This window comes from Sus scrofa, chromosome 1, assembly GCF_000003025.6.
Source record: "Sus scrofa isolate TJ Tabasco breed Duroc chromosome 1, Sscrofa11.1, whole genome shotgun sequence".
In the NCBI taxonomy this organism is placed as follows: Eukaryota; Metazoa; Chordata; class Mammalia; order Artiodactyla; family Suidae; genus Sus; species Sus scrofa.
In genome coordinates, this window is record NC_010443.5 from 33,645,816 (window position 1) to 33,658,213 (window position 12,398).

Consider the following 12,398-nt stretch of genomic DNA (forward strand, 5'->3'; position numbering starts at 1 on the left):
TCAGGGCCTCAAGGTGGTTGTAGGAAGAGGTACAGATGACAGAGAAACTTAAAGAAAATATACTTTTTCAAATACATTGGCCGAAAGAGGAAGCTTAGACTTTCTGCCCACCATACATGGTGGATAAAAGCAAGTGATGGAAGACATTGGCAAGGCAGGGTTTTTAAATGATGCTTTTATTCTTTGTCATTGTAGTCAGAATTGCATATGGATGTATCACTGGAGTAAGTCCCAGTTTGGATGAAAGGCTGTAAAACTAAACTAAAAAGAAGTAGGTCAAGAGTCACTAGGAGAGCATGTCTGTTTCTTTCAGTAAGGCTTTCTGGAGGGTTGCCCACAGAATTGCAGAGTGTTTTTTCAGATCCATTAGGTGTTTTTGAGAAATCCTGGAGCAGCAGTTATCAAAGTGTGGTTGTGGAACACCTGAGGCTCTCAGGGGTCTAGGAGCCCAGAACTATTTCATAATCACACCAAGACGTTACTGGTCTTTTTCATTCTCATTCTCTCCTGAGAGTACAGCAGAGTTTCCCAGAAACTACGTGACTTAACATTACTGCAAAAGAGCAAATGTAGAGGCAAATGTGAGGATCTATATATATGTCTTCTGTTAATAGATATTAAAGACAGTTTCAAAAATGTGAAACAATGCTACTTACCTTACTGTTTTGGGGGGGATGGAAAATACAGGCCCTCTCCCTCCAAAAAAAGTTAAAATGTTTCTTCTTATTATTAAGATGTTTCTTCTTATTAATTAGTGTTTAATTTTTTCAGCTTTAATATCTAATAGTGTGCACATCAGTGGCTATCATCAATCGCCGAAGTTCTCTGGCAGCCCTTGATTTTTTTTTTTGAAAATGTTTAGTATGGGAGTTCCCGTCGTGGTGCAGTGGTTAACGAATCCGACTAGGAACCATGAGGTTGCAGGTTTGATCCCTGGCCTTGCTCAGTGGGTTAAGGATCCAGCATTGCTGTGAACTGTGGTGTAGGTCGCAGATGTGGTGCGGATCCCACGGTTGCTGTGGCTCTGGCGTAGGCGGGCAGCTACAGCTCCGATTCAACCCCTAGCCTGGGACCCTCCATATGCCGCAGGAGCGGCCCAAGAAATGGCAAAAAGACCAAAAAAAAAAAAAAAAAAGAAGAATGGCTGTCCCTAGAGGTTAGGTCATTTCTCTGAACCTTAGAAGAGGGCAAAGGTGACCTTATTAAACTAGGGGAGTGGCAGTTATCTGTAGTTGGCAGTTATGGAGATGTTTGCTGCCGTCTTGGTTACCTCCCAGGCACTTCAGTAGGAATTCTCATTTGATAACTCACAGCAAACAAAACAGTCAAGGCTATCAGCATTCCTTCCATTTCATAGATAGGAAAAAGTTAGAATCAGAGGAGTGATTTTCCAAGGACCATGGAGCTGGAATCATTTGTTACTTAGGGCTCCTAGTCCCACACGCTTCCCTGACACTTGGCTCACTGCCTTGGTGCTGGGGTGAATCGTTAGCGCAGTTCTTCCAGTGGTGGACCACAGTCAGCGTGGTGCTCAGGAAGCTCCACCTCCTTGTGAAGGGCCGCTTGTGTCAGATCAGTTTAATGTTCCCTGGGACACAATAAATAACAGCCATCACCAATATGCTCAACGTCATCATTACATTTTTTTTTTTTTTTTCGGAGGCAAGAGATAGATTTATTCAGATGGGACGCTTGTTGAGATGCAAGTGGGCAGGCAAGGAGGCTCTTTCCATCAGTACATTTGAAATTCACTGGCCAGGTGGAAGAACTACTACAGAAATAGAGGACAAAATAGACCTGGGGAAAACAAAGAGAACAGAGCCCCCATTTTTTTTTTTTTCAACACTCCATAAGGACAATGCCATTGAGATGATAACACACCATGAAGGTCCTTGTGGGTCTTAGGTTGAATATTTGCTGGCGGTGTTAGTACCCATGGGGGAAAAAAGGCCAAGGGCGAATACTGTGATGTAGTGGAGAGAGCGTGACCCGTGCAGCCAATGGGGAAGGAGCTCAGAGCGCAGTGTTTGGTGCTGTGGTTAGAGTTGTAAAAAGCAAGAAGTGGGAGAGCTTTTGAAGACTGGTCATAGGATGTTTGGCACATAGGGTTCTGGATGGGGAGGGAGGAAGAACAAACATTAGAACCCTCACTTGCCAGAAAGTCAGTCATTGGCCGTTGCCCGTGGTACACATTGTGTGTTTCTTTGATTTCAGCACCATATGTTGGCTGGGATCTTTTGGAAATAAGAGACTATTTCTTCTCTACACTTCATTATGTCTAGCAGATGTTGCTTTTATGTTTTTGAACCCAATTTGCAGAATGAACATGGTGTCATAAAACATGCTCCTAAAAACAGAAGCGAGGAAGCTGGCACACTGGCCTCTTACCAGGACAGTGTTAAGAAGCGCCAGACTTGGAGTTCCCGTCGTGGCGCAGTGGTTAACGAATCCGACTAGGAACCATGACGTTGCGGGTTCGGTCCCTGCCCTTGCTCAGTGGGTTAACGATCCGGCGTTGCCGTGAGCTGTGGTGTAGGTTGCAGACGCGGCTCGGATCCTGCGTTGCTGTGGCTCTGGCGTAGGCCGGTGGCTACAGCTCCGATTCGACCCCTAGCCTGGGAAACTCCATATGCCGCGGGAGCGGCCCAAGAAATAGCAACAACAACAACAACAAAAGACAAAAAAAAAAAAGAAGCGCCAGACTTTTAACCACAGCCTATCTGGCCTGCAAAAGTGAGGATATTCTACAAAGACAAGTGGTGGCAGGACATGTTTTTATTAATGTGAACTGTAATTAAAAAATGTGCAGTCACATTTTTAGAGAAAATACAGACTATTTGGCAGCTGTCTGAGGAGGGGACTCTTCACCGAATGGTTGCCTCCTTCCTACACTCCATCCCCTAATATTTAAAAAGAAATTGTTTTCTTGCAACATTTGCCAGTAATCAAAAAAAAAAAAAAAAAAACAAAAAAACTTCTTTTCCATGACTCAGTATCTGCAGGTTATTACAGCAAGCCTATTCAGTTTTTAAATCTTATTAAAGTCAAAATATTGAGTGGATTCTTCAGCACCAAGCGATTAGATTTTCGTTTTATGCGTGTTTTGAAAGCAGGGTTTGATATAGAAGGTATATTTACGTAACAGTGCTATTGCTCAATGCCCTTGCATTTTTCTGCCCAGGCTATCTTAATGGAAATTTACTGGAAAATTCTTGCCAGAATAAACACATTCCTTCAGGAGTGAAAGTCTTAATGTACTTTTCGTTCAACGGCACCTCTTTCCTGTGAACAGAGAAACCACATTATTTGGCGTTAGTCATTACATTTAACACATACCACAGTTCCCATCATGCTCTCCCATGGGGTAAGGAGAATAGAAAATAGGCCTAAGGAAGACAATCTTACTTTATAATGAGAGGTAACAAAAGCAAGGATAGGGCATCTGTATCGTTGACATGAAATCAACCAAAAATGAATCTGGCAGATACTCCGTAAATTAGCTTTAGCTATCCTGGTAAAGCAGGATTAAGGGATATGAACGGATGATCAGTTGAGCTACTCCGGATCAGAGAAATTTAAAAAATACTATCATTTACTTATCATTTTTAAGAGAGAGAGCTTTCTCATTCACATTTTAATGTGAGAATCAGGAGGGTGAATCCTAAACTGAGAACACTGATGTATCCTGGCCAGTGGGTGGAAGAAGGGGACCAGGCCAAGAATGTGAACACTTGGGACTGGGAGGGAGGAAGTGTCTCTTGAATTAAGGGGTGGAAGAGGCAAAGGATGGGCAGTAGAGACCAGAGGAAAAAATTCACACACCATGTCTAGACTTCCTCCTGTTGGCCCTCATCTTATCATCCACCCATCACCATCCCAGGGTTACTCCTGGAGGGAGATTATAGGGATTGTTCATTCATTCATGCAACCAGCATTAATAAAATGTGTAATCAAGGCAGAGAGAACCATCTTTCAAGGGATAAAACTGGCCCGTTAGCATATTACAGTTAAGTAGTCAGTTATGTTGCATTTATTTGCAGCAGTGAGGATTAAATTATTTGACTTTTTCTAAGAAGTCAGTTGGAATTAAACTGCTGGGTAGGTTTGATCAGAGTTGAGTGACCTTCTTCCTTATGTAGTATTGAATCCTACTATTTTAAATTGTTATGGGAAAGGTCAGTTTAAATGTGAAAATGTTCACAGCTATGAAAATTTTGTTTGTTGCATTTCTTTTTATTTTAAGTATGTGCAGTAAGTAAAACCAATCTAGCAAAGTATTACTTCCTTAGTTCCCCTTGGGAGACAAAAAAGCGGTTTGAAATTAGAATAACAAAACACTAGTTCACCGTTACTGTCCTCAAATGATATTTCTAAAAAATTATTGAATACAAAGGGGAAGAACCATAACTGAAAATTTTCCTTCTTTAAGTAATAAGGCTCCCTCCCATCGTAATATCAATAGGAATAAAATAGTTCAATATTTCTATCTTATATGGTTTTTATTATTAGGTCCTTTAATTCAGTTTTAATAGAAGGTAGGCTATGGCTTATAAAGAAAAAGTATAGTTAACTTGAAATCATGAAGATGTATTTATTCTTTTTTCATAGGTTATATTTAGCTAAATTTAAGAGGTAATTCCTAACTATTCAGAATTTCCAATTAATACATTTTTACCACATTTTAAAATATATACATATATAAGTAAAGATTGAAAATAACTTTCTAAAATAGAATGTAACAGCAAATTTAATACATCATCCTTCTACTTATGTTTCAATTCCAGAAAATGAAATGAAAATTCAAATTGTTCCTCACTCATTGATTGCAGATATTTTCTATATAAGGTTTGGCTGAGTTTAGTAGATAGGTATCAGTGATAAATTTGAAATCGTATGTAAAATTCAATCACAGTTTTACTGACCTTTAATCAAGATTTAACCTTTTGCTTTCTGTGAACAAATGTTCAGGTTTAAAGGAGCCTTGGAGTACCCATTGTGGCTCAGCAGGTTAAGAGCCCAACTAGTATTCATGAGAATGTCAGTTCGATCCCTGGCCTCACTCAGTCAGTTAAGGGTCCGGCATTGCTGCAAGATGTGGTGTAGGTTGCAGATGTGGCCCAGACCTGGCATTGCTGCGGCTGTGGTGTAGGTTGGAAGCTGCAGCTCCTTCTGATTCAACCCCTGGACCACTGGCCTGGAAACTTCCATATGCCACAGGTGTGGCCCTTAAAAAAAAAGAGAGAGAGAGAGCAAGCCTGAAAAGTGACATGAAATGGAAAAATGATTTATGCCATTACTCTTTGTTCTTTGCCATACTTTTCTGTAGGGAATAATATTGTTCATTCTACAAGCATATCATAATCAATAGCATCTCAAGATAAACAGTTTCAAAATACACATCTCTTTGGTTTTGTTAAGGAGAACTTAAGGAGTTTCTGAATTTCGCAGCTCCTTACTATGATATTTTAAAAATTGTGCTACTTCCTCATGTGCTAAAATGAATTGTGTTTTCTTTTGAATTTTCAGTCGCAGATATGGCCAGTACACTATGAACCAGGAAACCACCAGAGTTACAGAAAGGCCTCCATTTGATCGATCGAGTTCCCAGGATTCTTTGGATGAACTCTCTATGGAAGACTATTGGATTGAACTAGAAAATATCAAGAAATCTAGTGAGAACAGACAAGATCAAGAGGTGGTGGTTGTCAAAGAGCCTGATGGTAATAATGAAATTAATAAAACTTGATTTTTTTGGCAAGTGTATTGATGGGAAATGACTATATGGAAAGCAAGAGGAGGGGGAGAAAATTAAAAATAGGAAGACCAGAAAAAGACGATGATGGTGGTTGCTTTTCATCTTGAAAATGATTTAATTGTGGCAGATTTATGGATGCAACTGCCAAATATAAGTGACATAAGTAAATTGACTTAGTTTTGGGTATGGCTGGAATCTTGTTGGATAAGCCTCCCGTATCATAGACTCTTAGGGTTAGACTTGGTCTTTGAAATCATCTAACCTCTCTAAATTCCTTCTGTAGTATCCTAGCCACATGGTCTTTTGGCCTCTAGTGAGTGTAGATGCTGATGATGCTAGTGTTTTTCCATTGGTCATTCGGCTTGTGCTCTTTGTGTGCTCTTTATTTTGTTGTTTATAACCTGTTTGACTCTACCTCTGACACATTTGCTGTAGATCTGCCTTTTGGAAAAGCAGAACAAGCGTATTTCGTTTTGTCATGATAGCCTTTCAAATGCTTGAGAATAGTTATTTATTTTGGTGCTAGCCAAGTCACTTTTTTTCTAGAGGGAAGAAGAGGCACATGACCAATCCTCATTGTTGGTTTGCTGACCTGTCCTATCTTATTTTTCAAAGTATTATATTCCAGATGGGCTGCACTGCCAAGGTTTAAGGAGTATACATTTGGACACTGGAAGATGGCATTAGCATGTTTAGCCTCCATATTTACTTCTTTCTTGTATTTTTTAATCCATATTTTTAAAATTTATTTAATTGAATAATTGCTCTTATGCAAAGGTAACAATATATTTTCTTTATATATATATTTTTTAAATTATTTTTTAATAGTTATTTCCCCAATGCAGTTTTTTTCCTACTGTACAGCATGATGACGCAGTGATACATACATGTATCTTTTTGCATTTGGTTCATAATTTCTCTCAAGTCTCTTTTCAGCCACATTTCTCCCAGTCTCTATTACTATACTTGATATTCTGGAAGAAAAACATAAAACAACTTTTCTTCCTCCCTTAAATTTCATACTTTTTTTGGTTAATCTCTTAAATTCAAGTAGACCCTAGGTTTTTTGATACCCAACTCTGGCATCTATTTTATTAGCTTGCTTTCTATGCCTTGTGCCATCCATAAGTTTGGAAGTATGAATTTGGTGTATAAGTTGATGTAAATGCCAAAAAGGTAAGAGCCACAGTCAGTGCTTCAGGACTCACCAATAGTGATCTCTTTTTCAACAGGAGACCTCTTTGTGTGTATTTTTTTTAATTGAAGTATAGTTGATTTATAATGTGTTAATTTCTACTGTACAAAAAGCAATTCAGTTATACATACATATATTATGTATATTATATATATATACACACATATTCTTTTTTTTTAATAACCTTTTCCATTATGGTTTATCATAGGACATTAAATATAATCCTCTTTGCTATACAGTAGGATCATGTTGTTTATAAACAGATGATATAATGACACTAAATGACTTAGCATCAAGTTGTTGAGTACCGAAATCTGCATAAATATTGTCCTTTGCTGTAACATTGCTTGGGGGGAAAAAAAAAGCAACCAATAATACTTTAAAATGAAAAGTTGGAGATTTTTCATAATTTAACATTTCTTTGGTTTGTAAAAGAAAATTATAACCAGCTCATTATTTTACTTGGATTCTCTTTCATTTTATTCTCATTCTTTCTCACTTGACCAATCCGGTGTGGTCTTGTTTGTGATAATTAATAGTATTCCTCAGCTTTTCTGTCTTAGTGTTTTAAGATGGAAGCAAAATACCAGAGGCCTACCGAGTAAGGAGAAAACATTCTGCAGAAGAGAGCAGTCAAGGCTGATACATGGGCATATGTTACATTAGCCTTTTCATAATTCTCCAAGATTAAAATGGATTCATAGGTTATTATTCATGATGTGATAGTCAAGCATTGGGAATGTTCCTTCAAACCCATGTCTTCTCTTTGACTTTAAGTTGTTTGAATTTTACCTCTGCTTTTTAATGGAACAAGTGACTCTATATTGTAATCTTGTTTAGTTCTCTTATCATGACAATATCAGCTTTTTTTCTGGCCATTTGGTTTTGTACACTTAGGCTGAGTTGGACCTTAACAGCGTTAATAATAATGGCTGACATTTTAAGTCAGTAAACAGCTTTTGTTGCCTGGCATGCGGAGCGTCCAGCACTGCCTTATGTTACTTGAAGCCAGTTTTATTAATATTTGATTTCTGCCTTCATGGAATTTATATAGTGGAGCAGGATGGACAGCCAAACCAGTCAGTACTGCATCATGCAATATAGGCTATAAGAGAGCTCTGCAAAGTTCTTTCCACGTAGCATTCTCACATTTGGTTATGAGGCAGCCAGGGCAGCTGTGCTTCAGTTTACAGACAAGGAAACAGTCAGCTTGAGGCTAAGTGACTTAGCTAAGGTGAGGTGGCCATCATGGTGCAGAAATGGGGCAAAGGGTTTTTGTGTCCCAAGTTCTTGGTCTTTCACTTGTGTAAGCTTTGAGCTTGGAGTGAACCTATAATCTTTTTCTGTAATCTTTAGTAGACCTTACACAACATTTGCATTGCTGTTTATTTCCTTTCAGTGCTTTGAATTGATTTAGTTGCTTAGTTTCCTATAATAAGCTTTTTTTTTTAAAAAAAAAAACCTGAAAATAGTGTGCTTTCTAAAAAGTTGTAAAAAAAAAAATGAATCTGATGTGCTGACTAGGGGGATTAAAAAATTAATTTGAAATTGATGAATTCCTGAGGTCCAGATGCTCTTTACTTCTTTGCCACACTCCTTGTCAGCTACAGTGAGCAGAGAAAATAAGTCTTTCCATCAATTAGGGTTGGACTCTCGGGTAGGGCTGAATTTAAGCCAGGAAACTGGGCTTTAATGGCTATCCCCAGCATCGACTTCCTTCTGTAACTTGATGGAAGTTATCTTTTCATTGCTTGCTCATCTCTGGGAAGGGAACAGTATTATCTTTCTCTAGTTAATCTGCAGGGAAGTTATAGAGGTTAATCACATGTGAAGTCATTTAAAAATTTTAATTGAGTATATATGAAATGGATCTAAAATTTGATATCTTTATGGCTGGAGTTTATGGCAGTTGTCCAAGTTTCAGATAATGATTCTTAGCCTTGTGGTTTGGTTGTGATAGAAGAGCTTCTGTAAGAGTTTTTAAACAGCTTAAAAAGGGTAAGAATTCTCATCTTTTGTCATTCAAATCCCATCTTTGTCTGCCTTCTTAGAGGGAGAATTGGAAGAAGAGTGGCTCAAGGAGGCGGGTTTGTCCAATCTCTTCGGAGAGGCTGCCGGAGATCCCCAAGAAAGCATGGTCTTTTTATCCACACTGACCCGGACCCAGGCGGCAGCCGTTCAGAAACGGGTAGAGACTGTCTCCCAGACCTTGAGGAAAAAAAACAAACAGTACCAGGTTCCTGACGTCAGAGACATATTTGCTCAACAGAGGGAATCCAAAGAAAAAGAGGTAGGTTTTCTTTATGAATTAAAGCAAAGGAATAATTGCTTAGAATCAACTGGACCCAGGACTGATCCAATTTAATTCGAATCCTTAAAAACATAATGAGCACTTACATGCAAGGCACTAAAGCTCCATGCTGTCAGTGATCAAGAGAGATTGGATCCCTGTCCTTCTAGAAGTTAGAGTCATGGGACAGAAAATTAAGCATGTTAAAATTCTCTGTGACAAACCCTGTGTTAGGTGTCCGTGGTCCCAACCCCCCAGACCCTCTGACAGCTGATTGTTTCTTAGAGAAACGTCAGTCGGAGGTAGGGAATTCTCCCTTCTCTAGTAACACTCGTAGGAAAATTTGCTTTTTTCTAGATTCACGTGGGGATGAATGGATGGGAGTAACTGCAGCTGGATTACAAAACAGGAACTCTGACACATGAAATAACTTCCCCCTTTTGTCGAGCTCTTAGCACAGTGCCTAGCACGTAGAAGAGTTGAGTAGATATTTGCCAAGATGATGAATTTATTAGTTGGAAGCTCTTGAAAACCAGTGAGCAACTCTGGGACCGATGGTCACTGAGGAAAGCCTGGTCCAAGTAAGATACCTCTATGGTCCAGCCAGTTGGTAGGTGATTTATTGCTTGTCCATGAAGACCTAAAGAGTTTGCATGAAATTTATTATCATTTGCTCCTTCGTCAAGAAAGTCTTGGAAGGTCCCATTGTGGCTTGGCATTAACGAGCCCGACTAGTATCCATTGACGATGTGGGTTCTATCCCTGGCCTTGTTTCTCTGGTTAAAGATCCAGCATTGCCTTGAGCTGTGGTGTATGTCACAGACATAGCTTGGGTCCCACATTGCTGTGGCTGTGGCATAGGCCAGCAGCTGTAGCTTCAATTCAGCCCCTGGCCAGAGAGCTTCCATAGGCCGCAGGTGTGGCCCTAAAAAAAAAAAAAAAAAAAAAAAGTTGATTTACAGACTGGACTGTTCTCAGATGACTCTTGGAATAGCTCTGGCCTAGAAGGCCGAGAAGTTGAGGGCTTGGAATGAGAACAAACAGAAGGAATCTTGAATGATGATTGCAATGATCTTAATAGCAGTCATACTTTTTGCCACTGTGACCAAACTCTTACTGTGTTGACTACCTTGCCATGCTTTATCTCATTTCATCCTTATCATTGTCTTGTGACTGAGGTTTTATCTTTTCCATTCTACAACAGAGGCTCGTAGACTCCAAGAAACTTGCTCAATGGTCCCGTAGATAGTAGACCCAAATTTGTCTGACTTTAAATGCATGCTTTTAACCACTATGCATCCTGCTCTGTGCGGGTTTCCATATATGATTGTGGTATTAAATAATGTCAGTGAATATATAAGATTGTATTTATAAATAAAGGGTAACAAATTATATGATTCTTTTTTTAAAATGAGGGAATAAAAAAGCTTATATTTAAGGTATCTTTCTGTCATGTAGAGGGTTTTTTTTTGTTTGTTTGTTTTTTTTGTAGACATTTCAGTCTTCCAAGAAATCCTTTATGGCTTCAGATTGCTACTCTATTTGCATGGTCAATTGTAGATTCAAACCCAGTCCATTTTACAGGTGTCTTGGGGGTCATTGCATTGCTTCAGGCAGGTCTCTTGCTGCTGTGAGGCAGTTAGGCACTTGCTTACTACCCAGTGGTTATTTGGGACGTCCACTGGGGTTGAAGGACTGCACTTGGTTTCCAGCTGTAGAAAAACGAATAGCAAGGAAATAGACTATTATGCCATCTCCTTCCCTGAGGGAGTTAAGAGGAAGCACAAAGGGGGAGGGGGCAGAGAGCTAAGCCTCAGCAAACTATATACTGTGGGATTCCTGCCAGGCTCCAAGAGGATGTTGCTGCTCAATGCTAGAAGCAACATTGTTCAGCACATTCCTGGTAAGTTCTAAATACTGTGGTTTGAGTCCAAACTGATTGGTGGATTATATCATCTGATGGAGTCAATAAGAGAGAAATAGCACAAGTAAATTAAAAATAATGGTAACTTGCTTTTGCTGCATGCCTTTTATTGAAACATTGGCACCTATTAGAAATATGTCCCTCATCCTTAAAGTAAACATGGGCCAGCCATCTTGACTTGCAGTTCTTCTGTTCTCAAAGAAGAACAGCAGGCACCTCCATATCCCCGGGTTCTGCACCTCTCCTCTGCCATTTTTTTTTTTTTTTTTTTTTTTTTTTTTTTTTTTTTGGTTAGGGACTGGAGCATCCTGCAGGTTTGGTGTCCTCAAGGGCAGGGTGTTGGGGGCAGGAGTTGTCCTGGAACCAATCTTGCACAGATCCTGAGAGATGACTGTCCATATCCAGCTCTTCCATTTTAAATGGAATCAACAGAATACAGAAACAAATACCTCTGCACTGTCATCTTCAGTTGCTTAGGAAAACAATTCCAACCACAGGCTCCAAAATACGTGTTCACATGTAGGATCTGAATTACTCGCTGTATTCACTGTACCATGGAGGGCTAGCCTTCTGCAGCCTCCTGGGCAGAGGGAAGAAGATGATATTGCTTTGCCTTGGGGGGTGGTTTGAAGAAGTGCCACGACTCTTCTTAGCAGTTCCATGATTGGTAGTACCAGTTCCCATGATATGCTCTCCTGGCTACGTCTAATCTCTTAAGTAGAGCACCTCTAGGGACCTGCCCCAGTGCTTTGCCAGGCTCTTCTTAGACGGCAGGTAGAGAAGTGGGGAGTCCTTCTCTGATAACACTGGAGTTGAAGTATGTGGTGAGGGGACTACAAAGAGTACCTTATTTTTTTGTAGCGATGAAAATCCAAGAGAATGAGTATATTATTTTTATTTATTTGATTACTACTATAATTAACTCTTCCATCCCCTTAAAAAATTGCGATTTTTTTTTAGTGTGGACATAACATTTAAGATCAACTCTCAACAATTCTCAGGTATATAATACAGTAAAATAACAGTGTAATTGTCAGTTATAATCACCATGCTGTGCATTAGATCCTCAGACCTTATTTCTCTTACAGAAATAAGAGAAACTTACGGAGTTTGCACCCTTTGTCCAAAACTCTGGGAGTTTGTACCCTTTGTCCAAAACTCTTGTTTCAGTCACCCCACCCCCACCCCACTTCCGGGCAAGCATCAGAGAATGAGTATTTTAAAAAGAATTCAT

General features: G+C 39.4%; 1 protein-coding gene across 6 annotated transcripts in view; it reads left to right on the forward strand.

Annotated features, from left to right (window-relative positions):
- The window catches only part of ARHGAP18 (Rho GTPase activating protein 18), a 190,247-nt gene that overhangs the window by 118,082 nt on the left and 59,767 nt on the right, over positions 1-12,398 (forward strand). For all 6 annotated transcript variants that reach the window (XM_021088430.1, XM_021088428.1, XM_021088426.1 and 3 more), the window contains exons 2-3: positions 5,527-5,720; positions 9,002-9,240. In XM_021088430.1, coding sequence (XP_020944089.1) covers positions 5,527-5,720; positions 9,002-9,240 — 433 coding nt within the window. The remainder of the gene's footprint in view (positions 1-5,526; positions 5,721-9,001; positions 9,241-12,398) is intronic.